The sequence below is a fragment of the Peromyscus leucopus genome, chromosome 1 (assembly GCF_004664715.2).
Source record: "Peromyscus leucopus breed LL Stock chromosome 1, UCI_PerLeu_2.1, whole genome shotgun sequence".
NCBI classification, from domain to species: domain Eukaryota; kingdom Metazoa; phylum Chordata; class Mammalia; order Rodentia; family Cricetidae; genus Peromyscus; species Peromyscus leucopus.
Window position 1 is genome coordinate 39,791,110 of NC_051063.1, and position 26,830 is coordinate 39,817,939.

General features: G+C 52.0%; 1 protein-coding gene across 2 annotated transcripts; it reads left to right on the forward strand.

The window, feature by feature from the left end:
- Positions 1–2,627: 2,627 nt before the first annotated feature.
- On the forward strand, positions 2,628–26,830 carry LOC114696722 (inositol 1,4,5-trisphosphate receptor interacting protein). 2 transcript variants are annotated; one of them, XM_028874649.2, is made up of 2 exons: positions 2,628–2,806; positions 23,164–26,830. In XM_028874649.2, exon 2 carries the CDS (start codon positions 23,177–23,179, stop codon positions 24,845–24,847), a length of 1,671 nt encoding a protein of 556 aa, XP_028730482.1. In that variant the 5' UTR covers positions 2,628–2,806; positions 23,164–23,176; the 3' UTR covers positions 24,848–26,830. The 2 variants fall into 2 exon arrangements, with proteins under 2 accessions (XP_028730482.1, XP_037062118.1); XM_037206223.1 differs by lacking the exon at positions 2,628–2,806 and adding an exon at positions 6,647–7,314.

Consider the following 26,830-nt stretch of genomic DNA (forward strand, 5'->3'; position numbering starts at 1 on the left):
GCATTAGAGGCCTGAACCATCTAGTCTGTGCCTGTGACAGACCAAGGAGATTCAGGGCTTTGAAACCAGCTTTTACATTCTTAGCTTCAGGTCAATCTATCTATCTATCTATCTATCTATCTATCTATCTATCTATCTATCTCCCTCTCCTCCTCTCCCCCTCCCATGAGTAGTGTACCTCACACCCATGCAAGTTATAAGGTGTTTGATTTGTATGGAAACTGTCCTAGTTAGGGTTCCTATTGCTGGGATGAAACACATAACCAAACACAAGTTGGGGAGGAAAGGGTTTATTCGGCTTGCACTTCCACATTGTAGTCCATCATTGGAGGAAGTCAGAATAGGGACTCAAACAGAGCAGGAACCCTGATGCTGCTGATACAGAGGCTGTGGAAAGGTGCTGTTTACTGGCTTGCTCTCCATGGCTCACTCAGCCTGCTTTCTAATAGAACCCAGGACCACCAGCCCAGAGATTAGCATCATACACAATGGCTGGGCCATCTCCCATCAATTACTAATTAAGAAAATACGCTACAGGCTTGTCTACAGCCCCATTTTGTGGAGGCATTTTCTCAATTGATGTTCTCTCCTCTCAGATGACTTTAGCTTGTGTCCAGTTGATGTAAACAATCCATCACCTAGACAGTCTTCTTCTTGGTTTGTCTTTGTTTTATTTTGAAACAAGGTCTTGTTGTGTAGCCTCCCTGTGTGATCCAGGATGGCTTTGAACTCATGATCATCTCGCTATCTCAGGCTCTGGGGATTATAGGCATACACAACTGTTTTTTTGTTTGTTTGTTTGTTTGTTTGTTTGTGTTTGGTTTTTTTTAAATTAGTCCAGGCCCCAGACAAACCATACACTTCCTTCCTATCCAATGCCAATGGAAGGATTTCTCCATCCTTGCATTACTTAAAGAGTCTCCCCAGCCTTGGGCCAACATCTTAAGTCTAAATTTTTGTTTTTCTAGAATTCAAGACTTGTACAGGTTCTAACCACATCCCCCCCCCTCCCTAAGGGGTGTCCAACCCAGTCAAAGATTGAACACATAATTAGGAACGTGTGTGTGTGTGTGTGTGTGTGTGTGTGTGTGAGAGAGAGAGAGAGAGAGAGAGAGAGAGAGAGAGAGAGAGAGAGAGGAAGAGAGAGAAAGAGAAAGAGAGAGAGGAGTGAGAGTGTGTATGAGTGCGTGTAAGGAATTCAGTGTGGCACATGACTGAGTTATGTGCTTGGGGACATGAAAAGAGGCCAGCTCATGAAGGGCTTGTATGCCAGGTTAGGATGTTGGACCTAGCTAGTCCTGAAAATAGACAGGAGAGCATTACAGGGAGCAGCGGGGTGAAATCATCAGGTTCAAAAGGCAAACAAGTTTAGTAAATGATCCTCATACTAATAAGTTTATGCAGCTTGTTAGAAATTGCTGAAATAGATGTTGCAGGCAGATGACAATCCCAGGGCGCATTCGAGCACTAACCTTGACATTCCAAACATAACCCTGAACTCAGCCAAAGGACAGCCTTCAGAGGAGGGACCCCACCTCCCAGACACTTCCCCTACCTGTTCTGCGTGTCCTGTCTATTCAACTTGGAGACGTTTTGGAAATACACAGCTCTTTTGATAATTCCCAAAGTTCCTCTCCCTTCCTTGGCCCCCAACTCTGCAGTAAGACTCCCCCACATCGGGAAAGGGTTCTGAGCAGCAGCCAGCCAAAGACTGAACATAAAAGTGCCCTGGGCCAAGAGCCAAAGGGTCTATTTTTAGAACATTTTCCTCATCGCCTGTTTATCCTGCAGACTCGGCCTATGTGTTCTAGGAGAGTGTTAAAAATCACCGGGCTGGACGGAGGAGGAAAGCAAGGTGCTCTAAGACCAAATGCCAGTTGTAAAGTCATAATCTCTAGACACTGTTATTTCCTCAGCTTTCCCTGGGCGCTCCTGAAACGAATTTATGCCAGTCCTTTCCAGCCACTCCCACAAGTTGTGGGAATGTGCTGTTCACAAAGGAAAGGTTGTTGATAAACTACTAAACTTTCGTTTAGAGTATGCATGCTGCTATGATAGCTCTGTACCAGCTCCCCTTGCACTACGTCTAACTCGACAACGGGGAAAGAGAGCGCCCCCTAGAGCATTCGGTCATCTTCCTCCTTTGTGCCTGGTTACTCCGGCTGAGAGACAATGCGCTCATTAACCATAAAATGTAATGAACTGTTTTAATCCAGTCAAACTGCAGGAGGGAAAGCGGACGGCCTTGTGTCTCGATTAATATTTTCCTCGAGGGGCAAAATAGGTGGCCCCAGGAATTCCACCGCTTGTAAAACGCGCCACAGAAATGCGGGTTGACTTGCAGTGACTTAACCCTTTACCTTCTGAGGCCTAAGTCAGCTTTTAAGGGCGTCCTTCCTGGTTCCCCTGTCTGCCCTCCCCAGTCCTCTCCAGCGGCAAGATTTTTCTCGCCAGGCCACAGTCCAATTCCGCTGTCCTCTCTGGAGCCTCTGGGAGACCAAAGGGAGGGTCTCCGAGGCGGACCCAGAGTCCCTCGGCGGCAACCCTCGCGGTCATCCTTAAGGACTTCCGACTGGCGCCAGTAGAGGCGGGTGTTTTGTTCTTATAAGGAGCAAAAAGTTTCCGTGACAACGCGGAAATGAGTAGCTCTGCAACCCAGTAGCGCGGGGCGGGAGGAGTCCTGGAGGCGGGAGCCGCGGCGATCTAGTCGCCCGCATCCCTGGATCCCCGCAGCCTGCGACCCGGGACCGCGACGCGCACGTGGAGCGAGGCCCACTCGGCACCCCTGAGGCTGCGGCGGCCGAACGTGAGTGCGGGGCTTCAATGTGAGGCTTTGCTGCTCCCCCAAGCTCAGAGTGTGTGGGATGAAGGGCGCGCAGGAGACTGGGGACTCCCGCAGAGTTGCGCGGGAGACCGTGGCCAGGAGCGCGAGGTGCGACGAATGCGGGGACCCTGGCCGGGACCGACCCCAAGAACTCCTTTAATGCACGCATGCGGAGTGGGCATTGTCTCCCCCATCACTCTTCGTGGCTAATGCACTGGGGTCTCTCCGCCCAGGCGCCCGGGAGCCCCCAGTGCCTCCAGCAATCAGGGAAGCAGGCAGCTTCTGCTCCCGGAGCCTCAGGCTTCGGAGCCCTAGCGGGGCCACGTGTTTGTGACTAGAGCCGGGGAACCTTCCACCTCTTAAACCGGGTTGGGTAGCTGAGCCTCAGCCCTGGAAGAAAGGAATGGGAATGACGTTTGTTTATTCGTAGCTTGTCTTGACGCAAAGAGGTTGGTTGCTTCAGGCCGGATGAAGCCCCGCCACTTCCTCTTTCAGGACTTCTAGTGGAGTAGACCCTATGCTCTGCAAAACTTTCTCCTGGGCTCTAAATGGTCTCGCCTTTGATTCCCAGCCCCATCCTCGAAGCCCACTCTGAGCCTCCCTCATTCAGGCCGCCAGGTAAACAGACTTAGAAGCCCTTGGCCGATTCTCCATACAAAATGGGAGAATATTGACGGAATCAGGGAAGAACCTGGTTCAGCCTTTTACCCTACTGCCTAGTATGAGAATGGTCACCCTTTCCAAAACAGAAGGGGGCCGGATACTGGTACCATATAAATCAATGTCGGGTGGCTTTCTGTTGTCTTTCGGATTTCTTCTCTTTACAAACCAGTTCTGCTTTGGAGAGGCTGCCGGCTAAAGCCAACACAGCTGTGGTTATTAGTCCAGGTTAGCATTGAAAACGGTGGCAGAGGCCGCTGTCATTCACCTCTGGGTGCCTGCCTGCCAGACTGGTCTGCCTAAGTGGCCTTGATATTTGCTGATTCCCTGTGAATCGCTGCTGGCCCAGGCCATATTGCCTTCAGATTTTCCACTTGTGGGTAACCATGTGGTGGTTATACCCACTCCTGGATGGATCCCTGGGGAAGATGGAAAAGCATTTGCTCACACACTGCCCTCTAAGTGGGTAATTTTCAGAGAGGCAGCAGTTTCAGGCTCTGGTTTAAAGGGGGCAAAAACCTGAACTTTTAACCCGATGCCATCATCCCAAAAAGCTCTCCAGGCCATGAACGAATCGTAAAGGGTGTGTGGGTGAACTTTTTAATCAGAGGGCAAGAAGGTGCGGCAGCATCTGGGAGATAATTGCTCACTGTCTGGAAGAAACCTGGTTTTATAGTTTTCCCTTTTTGGACCCTCTGGGGTTAGTGTACAAAGGGATCTTGTTTGACAGAAGCATGCCTGTCTCCATGGAGACAGTGGTGGGCACCTGGCATTCTGCAGCTTACAAGAGTGAGGTTGGGCCCAGTTCTCCAAGCCGCTTCTTGGAGGCACACCAGTGGCAAACCAGAACTTCTCCAGAGGTGAAGGGCTAGGAGTATGTGGACAGTGGAGAAAATGCATCTAGTGAGGAAAGAGGATTCAATTATATGCAAGCCAGGGATGAGGGACATGGCTATGGTCAGGTGTTCCATGCATTGAAACTGGATAAAATAAAATGGCTTGTTCAGTCTGACCTCAGATTCCCCGGTTAGAACAGTGGTGGGGTTCAGTAGAGCACAGCCGTCCGATCTCCATAGGCAATGTGCTGGCTGTGGTGTGAGCAGAGGTGTGAAGGGGGTGGTGCCTTCTGGGTGCATGCCTCCATGTGTCCATGTTTGGAGGATCTGAGGGTGCTGCAGCCGTGAGGCTGTAGTAGAGACGTATACTAAGTCAGGGCCAGGTTTTTCAAAAATCGAAATGTGATTCATGCCTGATGTTGGTCCATCTTGGATGCCAGTCATCCAGTCTTAATGGAACTGTGAGGATGCTGAGAGCTGATGGTAACTTCCAAGGCCACCAGTACCAACCCAGTCCTTTGTGTGAATTAGAATGTGGTCCTTGCTCTTAGCAAGATGATGCTGTATGGTACTATTTACCACAAGGGCTTCAGAGCAGCTGAGAGTTGTCCTCAATCCTCCAGCCTGGTTCTCTTGAGCAAGACACTAACTGGACAGTCATTCACAGTAGCCAATTATTAAGAGTTTAACAAGGGCTGGAGAGATGGCTCAGTGGTTAAGAGCACTGGCTACTCTTCCAGAGGCCCTGGTTCAATTCCATAGCACCCACATGGTGGCTCACAACCATCTGGTAACTCCAGTTCCAGGAACAGACGCCCTCTTTGGGCATGCAAGTGGCACACAGACAAACAGGCAAGCAAAACACCCACATACATAAAAAAGAAAAAGATGGCAGACTCATCCAGCTGGGAAGAGAGGAAGCAAAGAGGCAAGCCCAGCCTTGATGGTTGATGTGAGGCTTGGCCCAAGCATCAGATGACCTTTTTGATTACTGAGTGGTGTGAGGTGGCAGATCCAGTTTGCATCCTCAAGTGACAGGCAGGGATGAGTAAGTGCCACCTGGGTGTGGTGCAGAAGGAAAAAGTGATAGCTACATGCAAGGTGGAGCTTCCCAAGAAGTAGAAGGCGGTGAGAGAGATCAAGCATCTGACTTGCTCTACCAGACCTTTCATCCCCTCTGTGTCCTCTTCCTGTCGCCATCAAGTCCTGTTTATCTGCATGAGTTCCCCAATCCATGGAGGAAACCGTTTCTAACGCTCCCTCTCTCGGCTCAAACCCAAAGATTGCTTAGCTCCTCCCACCTGTCTCAGTACTTAATTAATTAGGAGAAGCACTTTAAAGTGTAGGCCATGCGTGGTGACTGGTGCCAACAGATTGCCTGTGTGCCTGGGAGGGGCACATCACAGGCCTTGGCTCCTTAGAGCTGCACCCACTGAGAAACCTGTGTGTGCTTTAGAAGATGCTTCCTGGTAGGATTTCTCTCTTTATGTTTTCATAACGCAGCTTTTCCCTTCATTTTATTTACCTATTTGCTTAGTGCTTTGCAAGTATTAACCCTCAGTTACAGATATTTGCATAAGGTAAACATTTTACCATCTCAGGGTTTCAGGGCTGTGTACTCTGCTATATGCAAATCAATAAGATATTTAGGTGACCTGGGTGAGTCAATAGAAGCCAAGCACAGAACAAAGAAATATGGTCCTTAGTTAGCACTAAGGTCCTGGGGAGTGGGAGAGTACAGGTGGCCACTTAGTACCCCTGCTCAAGCCTGGAATTGAAGCCTGCAAGGACAATGTCTGCTCTGGCTGCCTCAAGCCACCTGCCCTGCCCAGCTGATCTCTCCCCCTGTTCTCTGTCTGGGGCCACTCTGGGGTTATGACTAGTGAGCCATATCTCCAGGTGCCCCACAATCAAGATGTGGCCTGCATGTGCTTTGGATTGGACAGGTCTGGGTTGAGTCCCGGCTCCACAGCTCTATCATTGGGTGTTCTCAGTGGCTGGGCAGGTGCCTTGTCTGTTCCATGTAGCTGGAGAATTTCTCTCCGGGTCCCTCCAAACCCCCACAGTCCCACAGCCCACTTATAAAATAATCACTCAGAAGCTTATATTACTTATAAACTGTATGGCCGTGGCAGGCTTTTTATTATCTAGTTCTTCTATCTTAAATTAACCCATTCCTATAAATCTATACCTTGCCTCGTGGCTCGTGGCTTACCAGTACTTTACATCCTGCTCCTCATGGTGGTGGCTGGCAGCGTCTCCTGACTCAGCCTTCTACTTCCCAGAATTCTCTTTTCTCCTTATCCCACCTATACTTCCTGCCTGGCCACTGGCCAATCAGTGTTTTATTTATCAGTCAATCAGAGCAACACCTTCACAGCATCCCCAGCAATTCCATGTCTCAGTGTCATCTGAAAAATCAGGATAAGCCATCTCAGGGATGAGTTGGATAAAAACCACTTAGTACAGTGCCTGGCCCAGGCCACAGTGTGGCTAGTCTAAGCTTCCTCCCAGTTCCATCAGGCTAATGCGTTGTCCACTGAGGTCTGGATGAAAAAAACAAGGCCACAGGGATCCAGACTGCCCCACCAGGACAGAAGGAGAGCTTCCTTGTCTCCCCAAGCTGGGGTCAAAGCTGGTCTTCTGGCCTGAGGGAAAGCCGGTTTCAAGCTTGGCCTGCAACAGGTGCCCAGACAGGAGACCAGGGTAGGGAGGCCTCTAGACGACAAAAAAAAAGTCTCCTGAGAGTGTCCAAAAGGCCCTCTAGGGTCCTCTTCAATGGTTTAGGACCCCTAAGATTTCCCTGTAGAGAATATATCTCCCCTATGCCCATGTGCCTCACCCAGTGACATCACTGGAATGGAAGCATGTCAGATGGCATCACTGTTGCCCGGGCAACACCTCCACCTTAAGGCAGACAGGAAGGACGCAAACCACCCTCAACTGTAAGACACATGTTACAGAACAGAGACCTAGACGATGTAGCTACCACAGGTGTGTTTCTCCGAGGCTGTACAGAGGGTGATGAGCCATGGGCGGGAGCTGAGTGTGTGCTCTGGGCTGTTGAGCTAGTTGGTGGAGGGTCTTGAGGCCTTAGGTTTGTGTCCCAAGGGGACAGCACAGTGCTGACGGCTATGTTCTCCTTCTTCTCTGAGCCAGACTGACTCCATTCAGGAGCTTCTGCTCCCACAGCCCGAATCTCCAAGGAAGGGTGAGGGAAAGATACTGGTGTGGTGACGGATAGCACCAGAAAAGTGGCTTTCCTGTGTCCTCGCCCCATGTCCTTACTACAAGGATTCTTCGTTGATTAAGCAAATATGACGAGCACGGCACTGTGTTAGGGATTCGGCAGACTCAGGGAGCTTTATAACCCAAGGCAGGACAGGGAAGGAATGTGTGGAAGCCACCCTCCAAGGGTAGGCAGTTACTTATCACCCAGCTCTCACAGGCCCTGTGGGATTCTTCGAGTGGTAAATTAATCCTGTGGAGTGCCTTTATCTTCAGGAACTTGTACTGGTATTTCTGAGGTACTTGGTAGTTTGGGAGTGGCAGCCACGGTACCCAGGGACACACTGAGGACATCGCTGTGCACCCGGCCCAACGCATGGCAATTCTGACTCTCTTAATTGCTGACCTGTGGCTTCAGCCTCATCTAAGGTGACACCTGCCGCTGCCCTTCAGACAGAATTCCTAAGCAAGGGCTGCCACGAGCCAACGCTACCAATGAAAGATGCAGGCACATGAGAACTGCCCTCCCAGAGAGAAGTGGGAAACTAGATGGCATGGCAGGCCCGTCTCTATAAAGCTTCAGAGCCCAAGGCCTTTCAACTTCAAAGGACCTGATTCAAGTCCGTTTGGTGCAACTAGACATAATGTCAGGTGCTTCTCCAATGTCCAGCACGTCGGTGGCTGAAGTAATAGCCCCAATTTTTAGATGAATATAACCTTTTTAGGGTTCTAAGTGAAAACTGAAGTGTCCTTCTCTGAGTAGACAATTTGCAAGCTCGTACTTGGAAAACTAGTCCCCCCACCCACCCCCGCCACAACCTTTTGTTCCTACAACAGACTGATCTTTATAGAAAACAGCAGTTTCATGCACCAAACATCTGCTCCCAGCAAAGCCCGCCCATGACCCTTTACATACATCTGTTTCTCTTGCTCTCAGGAGTCCCTCGAGGTACGTACAGTCCCATTTTCCAGATCAAAGAACAAGCTCTGACTCGCCCTGTATCTCTGAGACAAGATTCCAACTTAGATCTCCTGTCTCGCAGGCCTTGCTTTCTGCCACCTCAAGCATCTCTGCCTGGACTCCATAGCCCAGAGACCAAGAGAGTAGCATACAGAACCCCACAGCTTGAGTGTCAAAAGTGAGAAGCTGGCAGGCAGATCACCAAGTCCAGACCTGAGCTTCCAATCCCTCTCTACCCTCATGTTTCCATGTCTGTTTAACGGTGGTGGTGACGACTACCACATCACATGTAGTACACATCGAGACGCTCCCATAGGAGTCCCTGGGGAAAACAGAGTCCGTGCTTACCAAGTGACTCACTTCCCTGACTGACCACTCATGGTTTACCCGGGAGGAGAAACACCACTTCCAAGCTGTCCTGAGCTGCCACTGTGGATGCCCAAAGTGGATGCCGAAGAGCGCCCCACAAGCAGCATCCGTCCTGGAAGGATGCTGTCATCATCTTGGCCCGGCTGTTGAGAGAGCCGTGAGCTCCTAGAAGTTCCCACGGAGCCTGTTTCAATAGCCCTCTTCCATGGAGGCGGCAGGGGAGTCACCTGATGTTCTTGAACAGGTCTTTTGTTCGCTGAGTCTTGGTTCTGAATCTCTGAGGAGGCAGGAGAGCACCCTAGGCTGGAAGGGAGGAGGCAGGGAATGCCCGGGCCCCATTCCTGCATCCTGTCCCCTCAATACCCTGAGTTTACCCATCATTGTTTCTTCCTTAGGCTTTACCCCAACACATACAACCCCTGCCCTCTGTGTCAGAAGAGCCCAGTTCCTTTTCCTAATCGGCTGTGAGAAGGCTTACCCAGGTCTCACGGTCTCTCTCATGAGAAGCAGTTCCATGAATTTGTTCAGTGCGTCCTAGGATCCCTATATAAAAGGAGAGAGTTCAGAAGCACATGTCTCATGGCCTGCAGGTGTGTCATGAGCAGTGGCATCATGAGACACTTTCATCTTACCTCCGGTGTGTTGGGTGAGTGGCCTCACTTCTGTGTGCCTCAGTTTCCTCTTCTGCAAATGGATATGAGTGCCTGCCTCAGAGGTTTAACAGGAGGATGATACACAGAAAGCGCATGGCACAAAGCTTAAGCATCAGATGTTCTGTGTTGGCTGCAACTGACTAAACTTCTAACAGGTACCATCAGACGCTTGTTCAGCTTTCTCCAGAAATGACATCTGCTCGCTCTGCCTTACTGCATTTTTATCGAACTCTAATCTTCCTTCATTTGTTTATCTTCTGCTTCTTCGAGTCTTTCTTGAAAGAAGTGAGGGAGAAAAGTTCTTATAAAACTTTCTGCCAGCCTCATTCATGGTTCTTTTGCTTTGTAAACATTGGCCTGGACTTTTAAGGCCTGTCAAGACCAAAACAAGCTGCAGTTGTCTCCAGGGATTACATCTACAGGGGTTTCAGTCACATCCGCTGGTATTTGGTGCACATCACTGTTAGCTTTGCTTTTCTGAGTGCAGGGTCCCTCCCAGAAACCGTCCAGATGTGAATTCAACCAGGACTCCCCCCTCCACTCGAGGAATTCCACAGGTCTGCTCCTGGGAATAAGACTCCATTCATTCGTTTATTCAGCAAGCATTCATAGCACAGCTGCCCCTCAGGCTGCTCAGAAGCTCTTTAGAGAGCCACAGTGGCACTGCTGGAATGGGGGTGGGAAGTGCTCTTGAGGCTCCTGAGTCACCAGACTTTCTCTTCTCCTTCTGTGACCTTCAGAAGAAGATGAGGAGGTGGAGGAGATCATTAGTGTCCACGGGGTTCTGAAGAATCTGCAGGGGCGCCCTTCACTGTGTTCTCCCCAAAGAAACAGTACAGATGCCAACAACAATGTCATTGCCAGTGCGCAGCACCTCACCCATGGGCCTTAAGCTGTGGAGTGGGTATGATGGTGCCAAGGCACATGGCAGAGCCAGGACTCCACCAGTCCTTCTGATCACACGGTTAGGCCCCTTTACTGTCCTCTGAGCTTTTACAAACGCTTCCTAGCTGAAGCACCTCTGACTGTTCCTGGATGGCCTTGGAATGGGGGGGAGCAGAAGTTTGTAAAAAGTGAACTAAAGAGTGCTAATGGACCAGGCTTGGTTCTTGTGTTCATCTGGACACTTAGCTAGTGCCAGGCACAGCCTAGGTAGAACATACGTTATTACACATGGCCACTGCGTCCCTGCGGCTGGAAAGTGAGTGGCGGCAGGTTGCCGGTGCTGTTTTGCTTTGGGTAACTCACAAGAAATATTACTACTGTGTCGTCACAGATAATTCGGGAAGCGGCTTCAATAGCCGTTCCAAGCTGGACAGTTCAGGCCTCTGTGTTCCACAGAGAATTCATTAGCTGTGACCAACAGGTGTGGGAGGGCAGCCAGGCAGCCATTCTGGTGTTCAGCCTGGGTCCCAGCACCGGAACCCGAGGTTCAGCACAGGCAGAAGCTGACCACAGCTCTTAGGGTTTTTTTTTTTTACAGCTGGGTTGGCTTCTCTTTGTTCCCCTTTAAGAAGATGAAAGGGTTTTGAGAACTTAGCAGGCACAGACTCTCTCTCTCTCCCTCCCTCCCACACCTCTGTGTGTGTGTGTGTGTGTGTGTGTGTGTGTGTGTGTGTGTGTGTGCGCGTGTGTGTGCGTGCTTGTGAGTGTGTGTACATGTGAGCTCCCTTTCTCTCCACTCTCCTCTCCCTAGCCAGTTGGGGCCAGACACTACTTTCAGATACTGCCTGAGCCTAAGGAGGATGAGCTGGGGAGGCCTTTCTTTGGCTGCAGAGTTGGGTGGGAGTCGGGGGTGGGGAGGTGGGAGGGCATCCTCCTAGGTGCCTTAGAGGAGATGGGCTGAGTGGGTAGGTGGGGGGTCATCCTCCTCTGTGTCTTAGTGGTGCAGGAGAATTCAGACAAGCTGTCTTCTGAGCTGACTTTGTTCCCAGGCAGGGATCAAAAACAAAGTGGCTGCTGGGCACTGACAATTCCTGTAATTCCACCATCACCAGCTCCTCTGGACGAGAGGGAGGGAGGCGGGGCAGTGGGGAGGGGAGGGGCCTGGGAGGGCTTTTGTTTTCCTTTGTGTTTACTCCCTGGTTCTGCTCAAGCCTTCTAACTTTTTCTGGACTCCGTAGGCCAGCTCTGCTCTACCCAGGAGGGAGCCCTGGAGGGCGGTGTATGTTCAGAACTCAAGGTGGAGGAACAGAAAGGGTGTGAGTGGGCCTCTGCATGCCCTGCCCAGAAGGAGGGCTGTGTGTGTGTGTGTGTGTGTGTGTGTGTGTGTGTGTAGGGGATTCTACTCTGAGGATCTGAGGAGTGCTTATCTGAGCCAACCCAATACAAGTCTGGGAAGTGGTTAACAGGCCATTCCTGTGAGTCACGATGCCTGTTTCAGCTTTAGGAATCTGTGTAGGAACCCTGGGGGTCTAGGGAGGCCCCTCTGGCCAGTGCACGCTCTAGGAAACTCATGGAGAGGACAGGCAGTGGGAGACGGCTAGTCAGAGTCTGTGGAGGCTTTCTTCAGAATGTGGAATGCCCAGTGAAAGCTGTGAGTCGTTAGCACTGTGAGCAGGTGTATGGCAGGGACGCTACAGGATGTGAGTGCGGAGAAGACACCCCTCCCCGGCCCTGGAGAAGCCTGACACTGAAGAAGTGCAGCTAACTGCCGAGGCTAGCTGCTCTGCACAGAAGGTATAGGCCTGGCGCTGTAGCAGTTGAATGGCCTCAGACTGTTCGGCTTCGGTGCCTTGGGCTCCTCCCTGTGAGGTGAGGTTGATGGCACTCTCCCCCAGGGCAGCTTCGTGGGGTAAAACGCTAAGGATGGAGGCCCAGGGAGCCAGCACTTGGGCGTGCCTGTGACTTGTCAGGCACACCTGGGAGATGCCTCACCTACAAAGGCCCCAGACACTTGCCTACATTCAGGGCCTTAGTCAGTAAGTCTGACTCCCTCCCCTTGTTCTCTCTTTTCAAATAAGAGGGAATTATCTCGAGTTGGAGGAACCTGGAAGGCTCCTTGAAATGCTCTTGGGGAGGAGTGTACAAAGAAGAAAATCGGGTAGAGCTTTAGCTTACAGAAACGAAGGCCCAGATGGCTAGGCGAGGCAGAGTGAAGAGGGGTCTCTGAGTCTGCCCGTGGCCAGGCTCTGAGCATTAATGCTTTGATCTTTTGCATGGAAAGAGGACTATACTGAAGTGGGGGGGGGGAGGCCCTCAGGAGACGCAGGCAATAGGAGATCAGAATACCAGGACCTCACCCCAAAAGTCTATGCCGTCTGACGCATCATTGGTGCAAAACCAAGGTCAGAGCAGAGCCACGCGGAGGCTGAGAGAGAGAAGCTGCTTTCTTGTTGAGACTGCACCAGTCTCAGGACTGCACTCCCGCGTGTTCTAGAAGGATCCTTCTTTTCTTCTTCCAGCTCAGCTGTCCCTTGACAGGCACAGCATCTCCCATCTAGATCTAGAGTTTTCATCTCCTCTGCCCTAGCCTTTCTACCTCTCAGAAGGACTTGGGGGCCCACTTGGATCCAGGATTTCATCCTAAGCTCCTTCATCTAAACACAGCTACAAAGTCCCTTCCTCCCAATAAGGTCGCTCCAGGGCCTGGATGTGAGTCTCAGTCACATCTCCTGCCATTCGGTCCACACAGTGACTGCGGACTCCTGGTGCCCTAAGAATAAAGGAGAGGAAAGGGGTGTGGCCAGGGCTCGGGCTGCAGTCCTTCCTCGCGACCCTACCCCATCCTCTGCCTGTCTGTTCCCAAGACGTCGCCAGTTCTGTGATGCCCTGTGGGCCACGTCCTCCGCTGCTGGGGAGTCAGGCAGAGGTCTGGACAGAGGGACACCTTGTCCTCCTGGGAGATGGATGGTTTCCCTGCCGTGGTTAATGGCGGACAGACCAATTAGTGAAAATGCAGAGCAGGAAGGATGTAGCCCTCCCACCAGAGTCCAGGCCCCTGTCCTTCCTCTGTCCCTTAACTGCCCTGGCCACTCTCACGACCCAGTCCAGACAAGAGGATTGGCATTCTGGTGGCTTCCTTGAAACCCCTGTCTCTTCCAAGAATGCTTTCGGCAACGTGACCTGGTACCTGCTTGGGTTCAGCCAGCGTCTCCATGTGGACAACACAGCTTGCCTCGTCACAGGGACCGCCTCCCCACCCAGGGAGCTCTTCCCCTGGCTCACTGGTGGTCTGCTCAGTCTGCCTGGGTCTCCTCTGACTTAGGTAGAGGGGCTTTCTCCGGTCTTGAGAACCACAGACCTTTGGCGCCGTTTCCTCGTTAGTATCTATTCTTTAGACGCTACGGGAAAGAGAGCAAATGTTTCTGGCATCTACGTAAAGCCCCCAGCACAGGCCTGGCACAGAGTCCTCCCTCAAATGCTGGCGCCATGATTCTTTCCGGGGTGGGTGCTTGGCTGACTAGGAGACACCGGAACAGTCAGGACTGGGTTGGGGGCAGGGGTTAGGTCTAGGCTGGGGAAGTAATTAGTAGTTATGCCAAGTAGTTGCTGAGGGGTGTTAGAGGTAGGAGCCTAGAGAAATGCATCTCAGGGAAGTGAGGCAGACAGCAGCGGAGAAGAGGCCGGCGCTGGCACTGAGGGGCTGCAGACAGGACACAGGCCCTGGAGAACCTCTGAAACAGCTCATTGGACTCAGTGGCTTTAATAGAATTTTTTTGAAGTAGTAGCCAGTCCTTTAAAATGAAGGGTTCTGATAAAAATCCAAATTATTGGCTTCTTTTAGGGAGAAAAAAAGGTCTTGCCATTCTGGGTTCACAGAACATGCACTGTGGTGGCCGTTGCCTACAGGTAAAGCATGTGTCATCCCAATGACCAGGGCCCCCGCTGCTCAGCCCCCCACAGCAGCTGGCTTATTTCTCGCTGGTGACCTGACCAATCTCCCACTTCTCCATGACAGCCGCGGCTTCATCACTGTCGCAGGGAGAACAACTGGACAAATTTAAAAAAAAAAGAACCGAGTAGAGGAGGTAGACAGTAGCTGAGGCCAGGGCTACAAGCATTCTGGGTAAAGGAGGTGCGTAGGGGCGGGTCACACCCTTTCTGCCTACTTTCTCAATCACTCTTGCCGTCTTCTTCCTTCCTCCTTCTTTACTTCCTTTCTTGGTCTGCCCTTCCCTCTCCTGCGAGGACCAGAGGCCTGCCACGGCCCAGCCTGCAGCAGAGATGTCCTCCCTGTCCTCATATGGGTACAGGTGAAGAGTGGCCCAGCCGGAGGTGTACCTGGTGCCTCCCCTGGTCCTTGCTCAGACAAGGGGCCAGCTCTGTCAGGCCTTTCTCCTCCCCGGTGTTCTAAAAGGGTAGTGGGCCCTGTTATAACAGGCCATGCACACTGAGCCGAGGCGACCGAGTCCTGGTGCTGGGTCCTGAGTTAGTCAACAATGGAGTCGGTAGAGACAGGTGACTGCCATATCCCTCTTTCCCCGGGGCACCTGGCAGCGCTCACTAAGTCGGTCCCCACTGACAAGCTTGGGCTGTGCTGTGTCCAGCCCATGCAGGGTGCCTCGGAAGCTGCAGAAGGAAACTGGTCTGCTGTGCTGGACCTGTGGGTGAGAAAGCAGGATGAGCGGATAACATGACATCACAAGGGGCGGGGCAGTGGTCCAAGCTTGCCGAAGTGCTCAGGATGCTCCCAGTCTCACACTAGGGGCTCCACTCCACTAAAGAGAGTGTGAGATCAGAGATGGGGTGCAGTGCTGGGCTATAGCAGGGAGTCGTCATGGCGCTCAGGCTGCCCAGGCTTGCCTTCCAAACCAAGACGAAGACCAAAAGAGCTCTGCAGCCCACGGGGCCTTCACATGTGGCCCTGATTCTCCAGGGCTTAGGAAGCCTGAGAGACAGTCGGCCTGATGATGCGGTCAGTTGCCGCTCACATTGGTGGCCAGGAGGCACCCTTAGGCAGCAGGAGGTAATGGGCCACTCACTTATCCCCTCACCCTCCTGAGGAATGGAGACAGAGCAGAGGGAAAGGAGCAGGCTCAGCTGGGGTGATGCTCACTGACGGTCCCGCTGCAGATCATGCGGATAATAGAGCGGCCACGCTGACGTTCTGAAAGTCAAAGGACACGCACATGCAGAGCGCTAAGCACTGTGTCTGGCACCAGTAGAAAGCATGGTCAAAGGGCCTCGTATGTGCCTGGCATGGAATAGCACATTGCAGGGTGTTTAACGTCGTGCCCAATGCAAAGGGGCTCTCAGTAGTGAAAACATCTTTTGCTGTGCTTCTGCCCAGAAATTCCTACCAGATGTCACCTGGCAGGGCCCAAGGAGGATGCTCATCCTGCCTCAGCCTCCTCTACATCACCCTCCAGGTCCAACCTAGCTCCTCTTTAGACCTCAGTTTGCAAGTCCATAAAATGGGGCTTAGATTAGTACAATTCTAAATCCTGGCTTTCTCAGTATTGGCTTTATTTCTCCGACATAACTGGATCTCATTAGCTGGAATTGGAAACGCCAAACAGAAGGCCAGGCACACAGTAGGGTTCAGCACAAACAGGATAGTCTGGGTCTTCTTGACTCCTTTCCTGAAGGGGCCAGAACTTAGACAATGGGGCAAAAAACACACCACCACCCCAACACACACACACACACACACACACACACACACACACACACACACACACACACACACACGAGTCTGCCATCATCCATCTCCTTTATTCCGTTTCAGTAAGGAACCGTCAGATGTTCCTCTTGACTCTGCCTCTCCCGGACTGCTATTGTAATTAATTAGCAGAGCTAATTATATCTGACAGGCTGGGAGCCCTTGGCAAGCTCCAGAGTCCAGCTGTGACACTGCAGGAGCCCCACTTTCCTTCTCCCCAGAGGGTACCCGACTTAGGAACCTGGCTTTAGAATGGGTGGTCCTCGGACTTGAGCAGTGGGGGCCCCAAGAACCACCAGGAGAGTATGCTAAAAAAAAAAACTGGTGCTAGACCCTACCCTGGCATTTCTGAAAATGCCTGGCAGAAGCTGAAAATGCATCTCTCTAGCAAGTTCCCAGGTGCTGCTGCTGCTGCTGCTGCTGCTGCTGCTGCTGCTTGGAGTCTTGGAGACCCATAGTCCCAGAGGGAGGTACTAAGTCCCTGGAAATGGTCTGAGGCACTTCAGTGGCTAAGATTAGAGTCATCCTTCCAGCCCTGGTTGGCAGTAGGCTGGTGGTGGGTCAGAAAGAGAAGGGCACAGGCTTGTTGCAGAATTCTCTGGAAAGAGGAGTCAGGGACCTGAGGCCCCCACCAATGGATGGGACCAGAAGGGCCTTCGAAAGACAGGAATAAAGCTCTCTGTGTGTTTTCATGTGTCCCGGTGAGGAGCTTGTGTCTGTCTGACTCCCCATATGGACTGCAAAGCTTTTCTGTCAGGGGTGGCGCTGCGCTCGTAGCAGCCCTGTAGGAAAGTCTGAGCTTTGCAGGCAGGCAGGCAGGTGGAGCAGCTGGAAATCTAGCTGGCTCTGGCCTCTGTGGCCACATGTCTAGGAAGCGCTTTGAGCTTTGATTAACGCATCTGCGAAACAAGGATCATAGTCACCTCTTGGAAGGCCACAGTGGTCACTGGACAGTGCCAAGCACACCCTAGTGAGGGCTCATGAGACAGGAGCTACAGCCGATGAACTGTTGGCGTTTGTAGGAATGCTCTGGGGTGCAGGAATAAGGAACCCCAGTAGGTAGCCACCTCACGTTTCTCCTCTAGGGTCTGGGGCTCCTGACCAGCCCTACAGGAAGAGGCTGGTAGAGTATCTGTCCTGGGCACCGCATTCACCCAGACATCCAGTGGTCACCACCTCTCCTCAGCCTCTGTACCCCAAGACCTGGCTCTTTGCCAGGCTAAGTTTAGCTCTATGAGCCGCCCTCCCTGTGGGTGAGGCTGGGGTGGAGAGGAATTAGCAGGCTTCCTGTCTGCTTCCTGGCAAGCAGGCGAAAGCCCGCCAAATGACCCAGGTTTATTCCCAAGGCTAAGGCTGCCAACAGATGTCACAGACCACAGGTGTGGGACAGGCACAACGCTGAGAGCTTTGGGACCAGCAGAGACAGATGTCCTTGGAATGGGGGAAAGGTACCCTTTGGGGAAGGGTGTGCGCACATGTGAGTGTGTGAGCACATGTATGTATTCCTGGTTTACAAGAGCTTTACGTTAGAATACAAAATCCTCCTTGTTCCTGCCCAAGGCCTTCAAGGCACTGGTCCCCGTTAACTGGCTTGGTAAGCAGAAGAGCAGGCTTCAATCCCAGCTCTGGGTGGTAGGCACGGAGTGGCCACAAGCCGCCGTTCAGTGTCTTGGCCTGGCCCGCCTGCCCCATCCCTGGGGCTCTGCTTACAAGCTCCCCAGAGGTTAGCAAGGGATGAAATGACAGCCGGGTTAAGATCCCTTGGGAAGGAGGTGATGGCTGAGTGAGGTGAGTCGGCAGGGCCTCCCCACTTGCAGGAAGGTCCAGGCTCTGAAAGACCCCCCCCATTGGCTGGGGGAGGGGGACAGGGTGAAAGGAGCACTGTGCCAAGGAACAGCAGCAATAGTGGAGTGTTTTCTGCTTCCAAGGCACTTTCCAGCGTGCATTCCTCCACACCCTGAGACGTGGGCAGGGCTGGTGTGCTTGGCTGGTGAGAAAACAGGCCTGAGGAGGCCCAGGGGAGAGAAGTTGCCACATGTGGGGTGCCTGCTCCGGGCCAGACACTGTGCTGGGCTCCCATAAGCACTTGACCTCTGGCGCCCTTGTAAAGGAGGGGCCGTTCTGACCTCCTCGCGGCTGAGGATGGGAGCCCTAGAGAAGATGAGTGGTCCACCTGAGGACACACCGCCAGGGCCAGAGCCAGAGCTCAAGGCCAGGTCTGCTGGGTGTCTCTAAAGCAGGATGCCTTGTTTGTTGTGCGGGTTGCCTGTGCTTTTGACAGGGCTTGTCTGTAACCCCCATGGGTGCTGCCTGTGTCCCCCCAGAGCCCCCTTGCAGGCAGGGGCATCATCTGTGTATTCCTAGGCAGTCATAGCCACTCACTGAGCTCTGATTGCTCTGCAGGCTTTACGGACCGCAGGTGGCTCTCTTCCCATCTGGCAGACGCGGAGGGAGGGTCGGAAACACGGAGTAATTTGTCCAAGGTGCCTAATGCTTTTGTTAGCTTGGTCTGTCTTCCTCCAAGTGCTCTTGACCCCTTGGTTTTGAGTTCTGAGCAAGAGGGTTCCTAGAGTCGGGCGTCCTTCGGCAGGTGCCATAGCTGAGGCTACTGTGTGAGGAGGAAGAGGACTTTCCAGTCCAGGGCTGAGTGTTGGTGGCATGCTCTCCCTCCTCAGCTAGTGTGGACACTGCCTCCCTCCCACGACTCCAGCTCCCGTGGGGGCTGCCATGGGTACAGGTATGCCCAAAGGCTGCGGCTGCCTGTGTCACAGGGGCCTGGCAGGACCTTGGGACTTCCTGTGGTCACCCAGCTAGCTGGCTGCCGTCTGGTGTTATGCTGCTGGTACTCGATTGGAAGCTCGTCAGCCATGCTGGTCAGCTAGCCTCACGGTTCTGCCGGGGCCACCCTGGTGGGTCATCGTTTGCTGTTTCTGTGTGGCGGGAACCATGGTCGCTCCATGTCTGCAGTTATCCAGCGTGTTTCTCCCCCGGCTCCGAGTGGGAGGCTGGCTGGCCGCCCCTGGACTTTTCCCCCCCCATCCTACCTCCTCCAGTCTGACCTCCTGCACTTGCTCCAGTCCCTGGCTTCCTGATCTGTTAAGACCTGTGAGCTCTTCAGAGCGCAGCCTGAACTTGTCTCCTCTTGGAATTCCCTGGGGCTAACCTCCACTTCCCAGCCCCTCTGGATCTTGCTGACTGGTGCAACTGTACAGGGTGGAGCTGTCTGAGTCACATTGGACCGGCAGCCTCCCCTGGCCAGCAGCCAACGCGGGCTGTGAGTACATCTTCCCCTTGCTGGGGAATCCTCACCTGCTGATGAACCCCCTTTCCCAGGTACTGTGAGGGCAAGAATGTCCTCATGCAAATCCAAGGTCAGTGGACTCAAGCCAAAGGACCTAGAAATTCCTGTCAGCCAGTGTTGGCTTGCCCCCCCCCCACCTCATCCCCCACCCCCAGGGTTCTTCTCTTTACTGGCCATCAATAATCTCAAGATCTTTGTTCTCTTTGCTGAGGTCACTGGAAGGAAAGGGACAGGGCAGGTATGGAAAGGGTAGATGATTAATTCCCAAGGCTCCTGCTAGGAGAGGAGAGGATGCAGTGTAAGGTTAATGCAGAGGTGCCCCTTATCCTACACACACACACACACACACACACACACACACACACACACACACACACACACCCCTAAGGTCTTTCCCTCTGCTCACCACACATTATAGACGCAGTTTCTACAATTTGAGGTGCAACAACAAAACTCACAAGAATTTCTTTTCCTTCGTCACAATCTCAGACAGGAGACCTTGGAATATGATTTTCTTTCTTTCCTTGAGAATGCCTGTTTTTTCACATTAAAAAAAGGTTCCTTTCTGCTTCTCGTTCTAATATCCAAATCACTGGTGTCATTGCTTTTGCGCTTGGGGTCGTAGAGTTAAATAAGGGCTACTTGACATAAGCACTGTGATATCTATCATGGCAGCCTGCTGCCGGCCAAGGTGGCTTACTAGTTACTAAGGAGAGGGTAGTGTATACTGGAGGGATATGTTGCACAGATGTATGATTCATATTCCAGTCAAGAAAGAGCAGAGCAGCATGATTTCAACACATTGCTCAGGATGTGACCTAAAAGTTACAATTGACTCTAAGCAACTGACTTTTTTTAAAAATGGGATAGGTGTCTTGTCTGCGTGTATGTATGTCCATATCACAAACATGCAGTGCTCAAGGAGACCAGAAGAGGGTGTCAGATTCCCCCTGGAACAAGAGTTGTAGACAGTTGAGAGCTACCATGTGGGTGCTGGGAATCAAACACCGGTTCTTGAAAAAGGTAACCTGTTGTACTTTCTCATCATGACTGCCAGCCTGCAAATAATGACCAGAGACTTACTAATTATAAAAGATCGGCCTTAGCTTAGCTTGTTTCTAATTAGTTCTTATAATTTAAATTAACCCACATTCTTTAATCTTTGTTCTTCCGTGAGGCTCTTTATCTCATCTACATCTGTCCATCCTGCTTCTTCCACATCTGGCTGGAGACTCCACCCTTCTTCTTCCCAGAGCTCTCTTTCTGCTCAGAAGTCCCGCCTATACTCTCCTGCCTAGCTAGTGGCCGGTCACCTTTTTATTACACCAGTCACAGTAATACCTCTTCACAGTATACAAATATCCCACAACAGTAACCAGTGCTCTTAGCCATGGAGCCATCTCCCCAACCCCATCTGGATGGTTTGAAAATACAGATTCTAAGTGAGGTCAGGAGTGGGGCTGGGATTCTTTCTACATTTAGTTTTCTGTTGGTGTGTTTTGCTTTTAATTTATTTTTATCTCTCTCTGTGTGTGTGTGTGTGTGTGTGTGTGTGTGTTGTGTGTGTGTGTGTGTATCTGTGCCCTTGGAGGACAGAAGAGGATATCACTTCCCCTGGAGCTAGAGGACAGGAAATTGTTTGCTGTGTGATAGATCGAGCAACCAAACACTGGTTCTTTTCGAGAGCAGCTGATGTGCTTACCTGCTAAGCCCCTCTTTTTTTGGTAGTCCCGGTGTAGAGCCTAGGCCAACCTTGAATCTCATAGCAGTCCTCCTGACTACATCTCCTGAGTGTGTCAGCCCCATACCTGGCTTGATGCTGGGTTTCTAACAATATTTCAGGAGATACTTCACCAGAGCTCTGTGTATCATAATTTCCATTGCAAATACTGCAAGAGGTTAGCCTTTCTCCCAAAAATTACTTAAGGCCTAAAAATCCATTTGTCCTGGAGAAGAATCTGATCCAGAGATCAGATTCAGAGTTCAAACGGTTTGATAAGAGAAGCAAGTAGCATCAATTTCATGACCCTGTGAGGATACGATTACCTTCTTTTAAACCAAGAAACCTGGGCTCAGCGAGGCGAGTTAACAGGCCCGGCATCACACAGTTATTCTGTGACAGGGCTAGGTTAGGAACAGGCCATTCTTAACCACCAGGTGTTCGTGTATTGCAGGAATTCACATTCATTAAACAAAGTTCAGCGGAAGTAGAAGGCAGCGTTTGAGGCCCAGTCATTTGAAGGTTGAAGAACAACTCACGTAGCTTAAAGTGAAAGGACTTCTGTATTGACCCAGCTGACTGCAGAAACCAGAAGTAACAGTTTCACACACAGCCGGGTACAGGGGTTACTCTATGTGGGCGGCAGGTTCCCCTTGCTGGTGGCTGAAGAGCAGCTCACACTGTAGAAGGAATCCTGTTGTCAGACGACCCCAGCAACAAGGAAAGCTCTTGCAGGCCGCAAGGATATATTGTAGAGATTCAGCTGTGTATTAAAGCTGTGCTTTGGCCGGCCAAGGGTCTGTCAAAAGGCAGACCATTTATTATGAATATTTGGTGTTATCCAGCCTTTAATATTCCAGCTGTCTTCTACTATGAAATTCTTGCGTGGCCAAGTATTTCCAGACCTGCTGAACTTCTAGGTAGCTTCCCTGATGGAGCCAGGACCAGTATGTCAAGACAAGCTGGCAGGAAACATAGTTTTGTTTCTTGTGCAAGTGAAGCTCAGATCATCCCCTGACCCGAAACCTAGCAGCTCTCCAGAGTAACTGACTGAGAACAAAAGAGGTTTCTACATATCAAGGTGAGAGGTAGAATAACATTCCTGAGGAGGCCGAGAACCACGTGCCCAGGGAAAGAAAGGGCAGGCACTTACTGTAGACAGAGACAGAACAGCATGGCGAGAGAGAAGAGAGGAAGACAGAGGTTCCGTAGAGGGTCAGCAGATCTCAGGGAGAGTTTTCTGAGTGCCAGGAGTAGAGAGTGGCAGAGATGGAGAACGAGGGTACAGAGGACGAAGATGAGGCTGGAAGCAGAGGAGTTTAGTTATTACCAGGACTATGAGCTAGGGAGCTGGACGGAACTGAAGCTATGAAAACAGGATTTCATCCCAGAGAAATAAAGTAGATGGATAAAGAGTTTGGTATGTCTAGAGTTATTCCTGCCTTGAATGCCTGGTGGAGCTATAGCTGATTGATAGAATTTTGTCTTAGAGGAATAAAGTCAACAGACATAAGAACATAGTGTACGTAGATTTTTTTTCCCCTCAGATATCCCACACAGACATAGCCTAATCCCTGGATCCCTGGGAATTACATAGAAAGCCTTTCTTCCCATTGGCTCAGATTGTTCATATATTCATCACAGAACCAATCACTGTGAGTGTAGCTGTGGCTGTGTGGAATAGTTTTGTTGTCTTGGGTCTGGTGTCTGTGCTCACCTCTGGATTTGAGATATGGGTTTATAGCTACCCCCAACCAAAGGACCATGAAGAGAGAAGGTTGACCCTCGGGGTCAAGAATGTTCCGGCTCCATCAAGAGAAATGTTCTGCAGACAGAGGGAGATGTCAGTGACATGTGTTAAGCCTAAGGCTGGGCTGGAGCATGGGAGATGGTTAAGTGTGAGGACCATCACTAGCTGCTGGGGGCAGAGGCTGGCACACGGGTCCAGGGAGAAGGGTCCCTGAAGGAAACTTAAGTGTGACCAGCATTGTCTTTCTCTGTTCCTAGGAACACTACAGCCATGGCCCTGGGGCTTTTCCGGGTATGTCTGGTGGTGGTGACGGCCATCATTAACCACCCCCTGCTGTTCCCCCGGGAGAATGCCACAGTTCCCGAGAATGAGGAGGAGATCATTCGCAAGATGCAGGAACACCAGGAAAAGCTGCAGCTGGAGCAGCTGCGCCTGGAGGAAGAGGTGTCGCGGCTGGTGGCCGAGAAGGAGGCCCTGCAGCAGGCAGAAGAGGAAGGCCAGCAGCAGTCAGAGGCCCACACGGCCTGGGACCTTTGGAGCACTCTCTGCATGATCCTCTTCCTGATCATTGAGATATGGCGGCAGGACCACCAGGACGGGCCCTTTCCAGAGTGCCTGGGTGGAGATGAGGATGAGCTGTCTGGACTGGGGGGCAGCCCACTGCGGGGCCTTCCCCTGCCCAATAAGGCCACCCTGGGCCACTTCTACGAGCACTGTATCCGGAGTGCCACAGGTGATGCCACCCGCACCCGGGAGTTTGTGGAAGGCTTCGTGGATGACCTGCTGGAAGCTCTGAGGAGTGTCTGCAACCGAGATACTGATATGGAGATGGAGGACTTCATTGGCGTGGACAGCATGTATGAAAACTGGCAAGTGGAGAGGCCACTGCTGTGCCAACTGTTTGTGCCCTTCATACCCCCAGAGCCCTACAGCTTCCAGCCAGAGCTCTGGTGCTCCAGCCTTTCAGTGCCCCTGGATCGTCAGGGCTACGGTCAGATCAAGGTGACTCTGGCTGACGGGGACCCTTTAGGCTGTATCTGCGACAAGACTAAGCTCGGGGAAGACATGCTGTGTCTCCTCCACGGCAGGAATAGTGGGGTGCAGCCCAGTGGTGGTGGAAGTGAAGAGATGGAGGATTTGCTGTGCTCCAGAGAGTCCTCGTACCTAGACGCCATGCAGGTCATGAAGTGGTTCCAGGTGGCTCTCACCAGAGCCTGGCACCGCATCTCCCACAAATATGAGTTTGACCTTGCCTTTGGCCAGCTAGACACCCCAGGGTCTCTCAAAATCAAGTTCCGCTCAGGGAAGTTCATGCCCTTCATCCTGACTCCTGTGATCCAGTGTAATGACTCAGACCTGTTCTTTATCCCACAACTTCCCAGGGAGCCCTGCCGGGGAACCCCAGCCTCCAGCACTGACTGGCTCCTGTCCTTTGCCGTCTATGAGCGACAGTTCCTCCGGATGACAGCGAAGGCTTTGCCGGAGGGTGCCTGCCACCTCAGCTGTCTGCAGATCGCCTCCTTCTTGCTCTCCAAGCAGAGCCGCCTGACCGGCCCCAGTGGGCTGAGCAACTACCACCTAAAGACTGCCCTGCTGCACCTCCTGCTGTCCCGGCGGGCTGCTGACTGGAAGGGCAGCCAGCTGGACGTGCGCCTGCAGGAGCTCTTCTGCTTCCTGGAGAGGAGCCTCCTGGAGAAGAAGCTCCACCACTTCTTTGTGGGCAACCGCAAGGTGCCTGAGGCTATGGGACTCCCAGAGGTTGTGCGCAGAGCCGAGCCTATCAACCTCTTCCGGCCCTTCGTTCTGCAGCGAACTCTTTACCGCAGCACAGTGGACTCCTTCTATGAAATGCTTAAGAATGCCCCAACGCTCATTAGCGAATATTCCCTCCATGTCCCTTCAGACCATGCCAGCCCACCACCCAAAGCTGTCGCCTTGTAGAGCCTGAGATTTGAGGGCCAGGGGAGAGCATCCCAAGCGTCTACCTTACATGGGTTCTGTAACCCCATGCAGGAAACACAGTAAGCCTGGAGGGGAGCTGAGGTTCAGCTTGCTGGGAAGCCAGGTCCTGCAGAGGAAAGAAAACAGAATTGCATCTGGACCCTGGTTTGCCTTTCTGCCACAGGGGCTTGTTGGTGAAACCGTTGTTTGGGTTCGGGCACCGATCCTTTGTAGCTTAGTTTGAGATCACTAGGAATGACCAAGACAGTGACGGAACAGTCTCTGGGTACTGAGTTAGAGAGAATGCAAGCACTGATCCGAATGTAATCCTTTTTGTGTCGCAGTCCAGTCTGTGCTACCTGTCGACAGAGAATCACCTAGGATGTTGCCGATCTACTAGGATGTTGCCAGGGGTGGGATTAAGACTCAACACTCTCTTCCAGGAACTTCGGCCCTGGCTGTTTGCAGCTGAATCATGAATGGGGACAGATGTGGCAACTCCCAGCCTTTGAACCACATCATGTACAATAATAGAGGTCCCATGGTGCCACCATTTGTTAATACTACTTGGTGAAAAGAACCTGGCAGAGGTCCAGGAATCCAGGGGCTAATTTCTCCATTGTACAGAAATGGGTACTTGGTGGTGGAGAGTCTAAAGTTGGCCAGTTTTTCAGCCACACATCTTACTCAGGTGCACACCCTCTCCCTGTCCCTTTACCCTTATACCAGGTCCTGACTACAATGGGTGCCATTTACCATACTGGGTGCTGGCTCAGAAGCCCATCCCGTCTCCATAGCTGATCTTACCAGCCAGCAATGTGGTAGAGGGGCAAAGATACTCGTGTCTGGCTTGCACTTCGGCTCACTTTGGAGAAAGTTACAGGACCTTGGGGCAAGGATTATAATAGCCCTAACCTGTCCTCAGGGTCCTGGTTATGGGGAAGGGTAGGTTTATAAGCCAGAGGTGCTATGAAAACCCAGTTCTGGTCCACAGACCCAAAGCATCTCCCAGTTCCTAACTCCAAGAGGGCTTCACCCCCTGTACATAGCCAGTCTTTTCTGCACAAGCCTTGCTGACCTCATGGATGACCCAGACTGAAAGAACGTGATGGAACCTGGGCTCACTGGGGATCTATGTGGGTACTTCAGGCACAGCCTGGGAACTCAAAAGAGTGTTGCGGACCCCGGACGAGCATCAGAGCCTGAGGCTGGAGCTCCCATCCAGGCCTGTTTCAGAGGATCCAGCAGCTTCTTCTCCTCTTGAACTTGATTGTTTGAGATTTCTTCTCCACATCTCCTTAGTAACTTGACAGTGGACCAAAGAAGAAACACAAATGAAGAACACAAGGTGATGCCCACTGACCCTCCAGAAGTTAAGACAACAAGCTGCACGTGTCAAAACCAGGCTTCCCGTAGCCCCGCACATGCCTCACGTGACCTCAGAGAGCTCCATTTAGCCACAGAGCTTAATTGGTGGTGGAGAGGATCTACTGCGTGCAGGGTAACCAGAGACGATAGGATGCCTTCGTGTAAGCAGGAGTTAGATTGAACATGTGTGGTCCGCCCCTCCGCAACTTCAAAGTGGCCATCTAGGACCCTGTAAAATGAGCCTACTCACAGTGTGGCTCTGTCAGCAGCCCTGAGCCACCCCGTCCAATAGGTACCTTCCAGAGTCAGGGCAGACGGCCCTATTTATTGTCATCTGTGCCTTGTCCCTGTTCATTTGGATCCCGTTGTGCATCCAAGAGGACCCAGCACCGAGAACCAGCCTCCAGAGGCCAAGACCAAGCCTGGACCTCCCTTAGTTTCTCTTTCACTTCCGGGAGAAGGGTCTCAGGATGAACACCTCTGGCTTCTTGTTTGCTGGGGCACTTGGCGGGAACCGGAGCCTGTTGTGTGCCCGGGCCGCTTCTGAAGCAGCGGGCTCTTGGGGTTTCAGGCTGCCTTATTTATAATAAAGGAAGAATGAACTTCTTCTAAGGA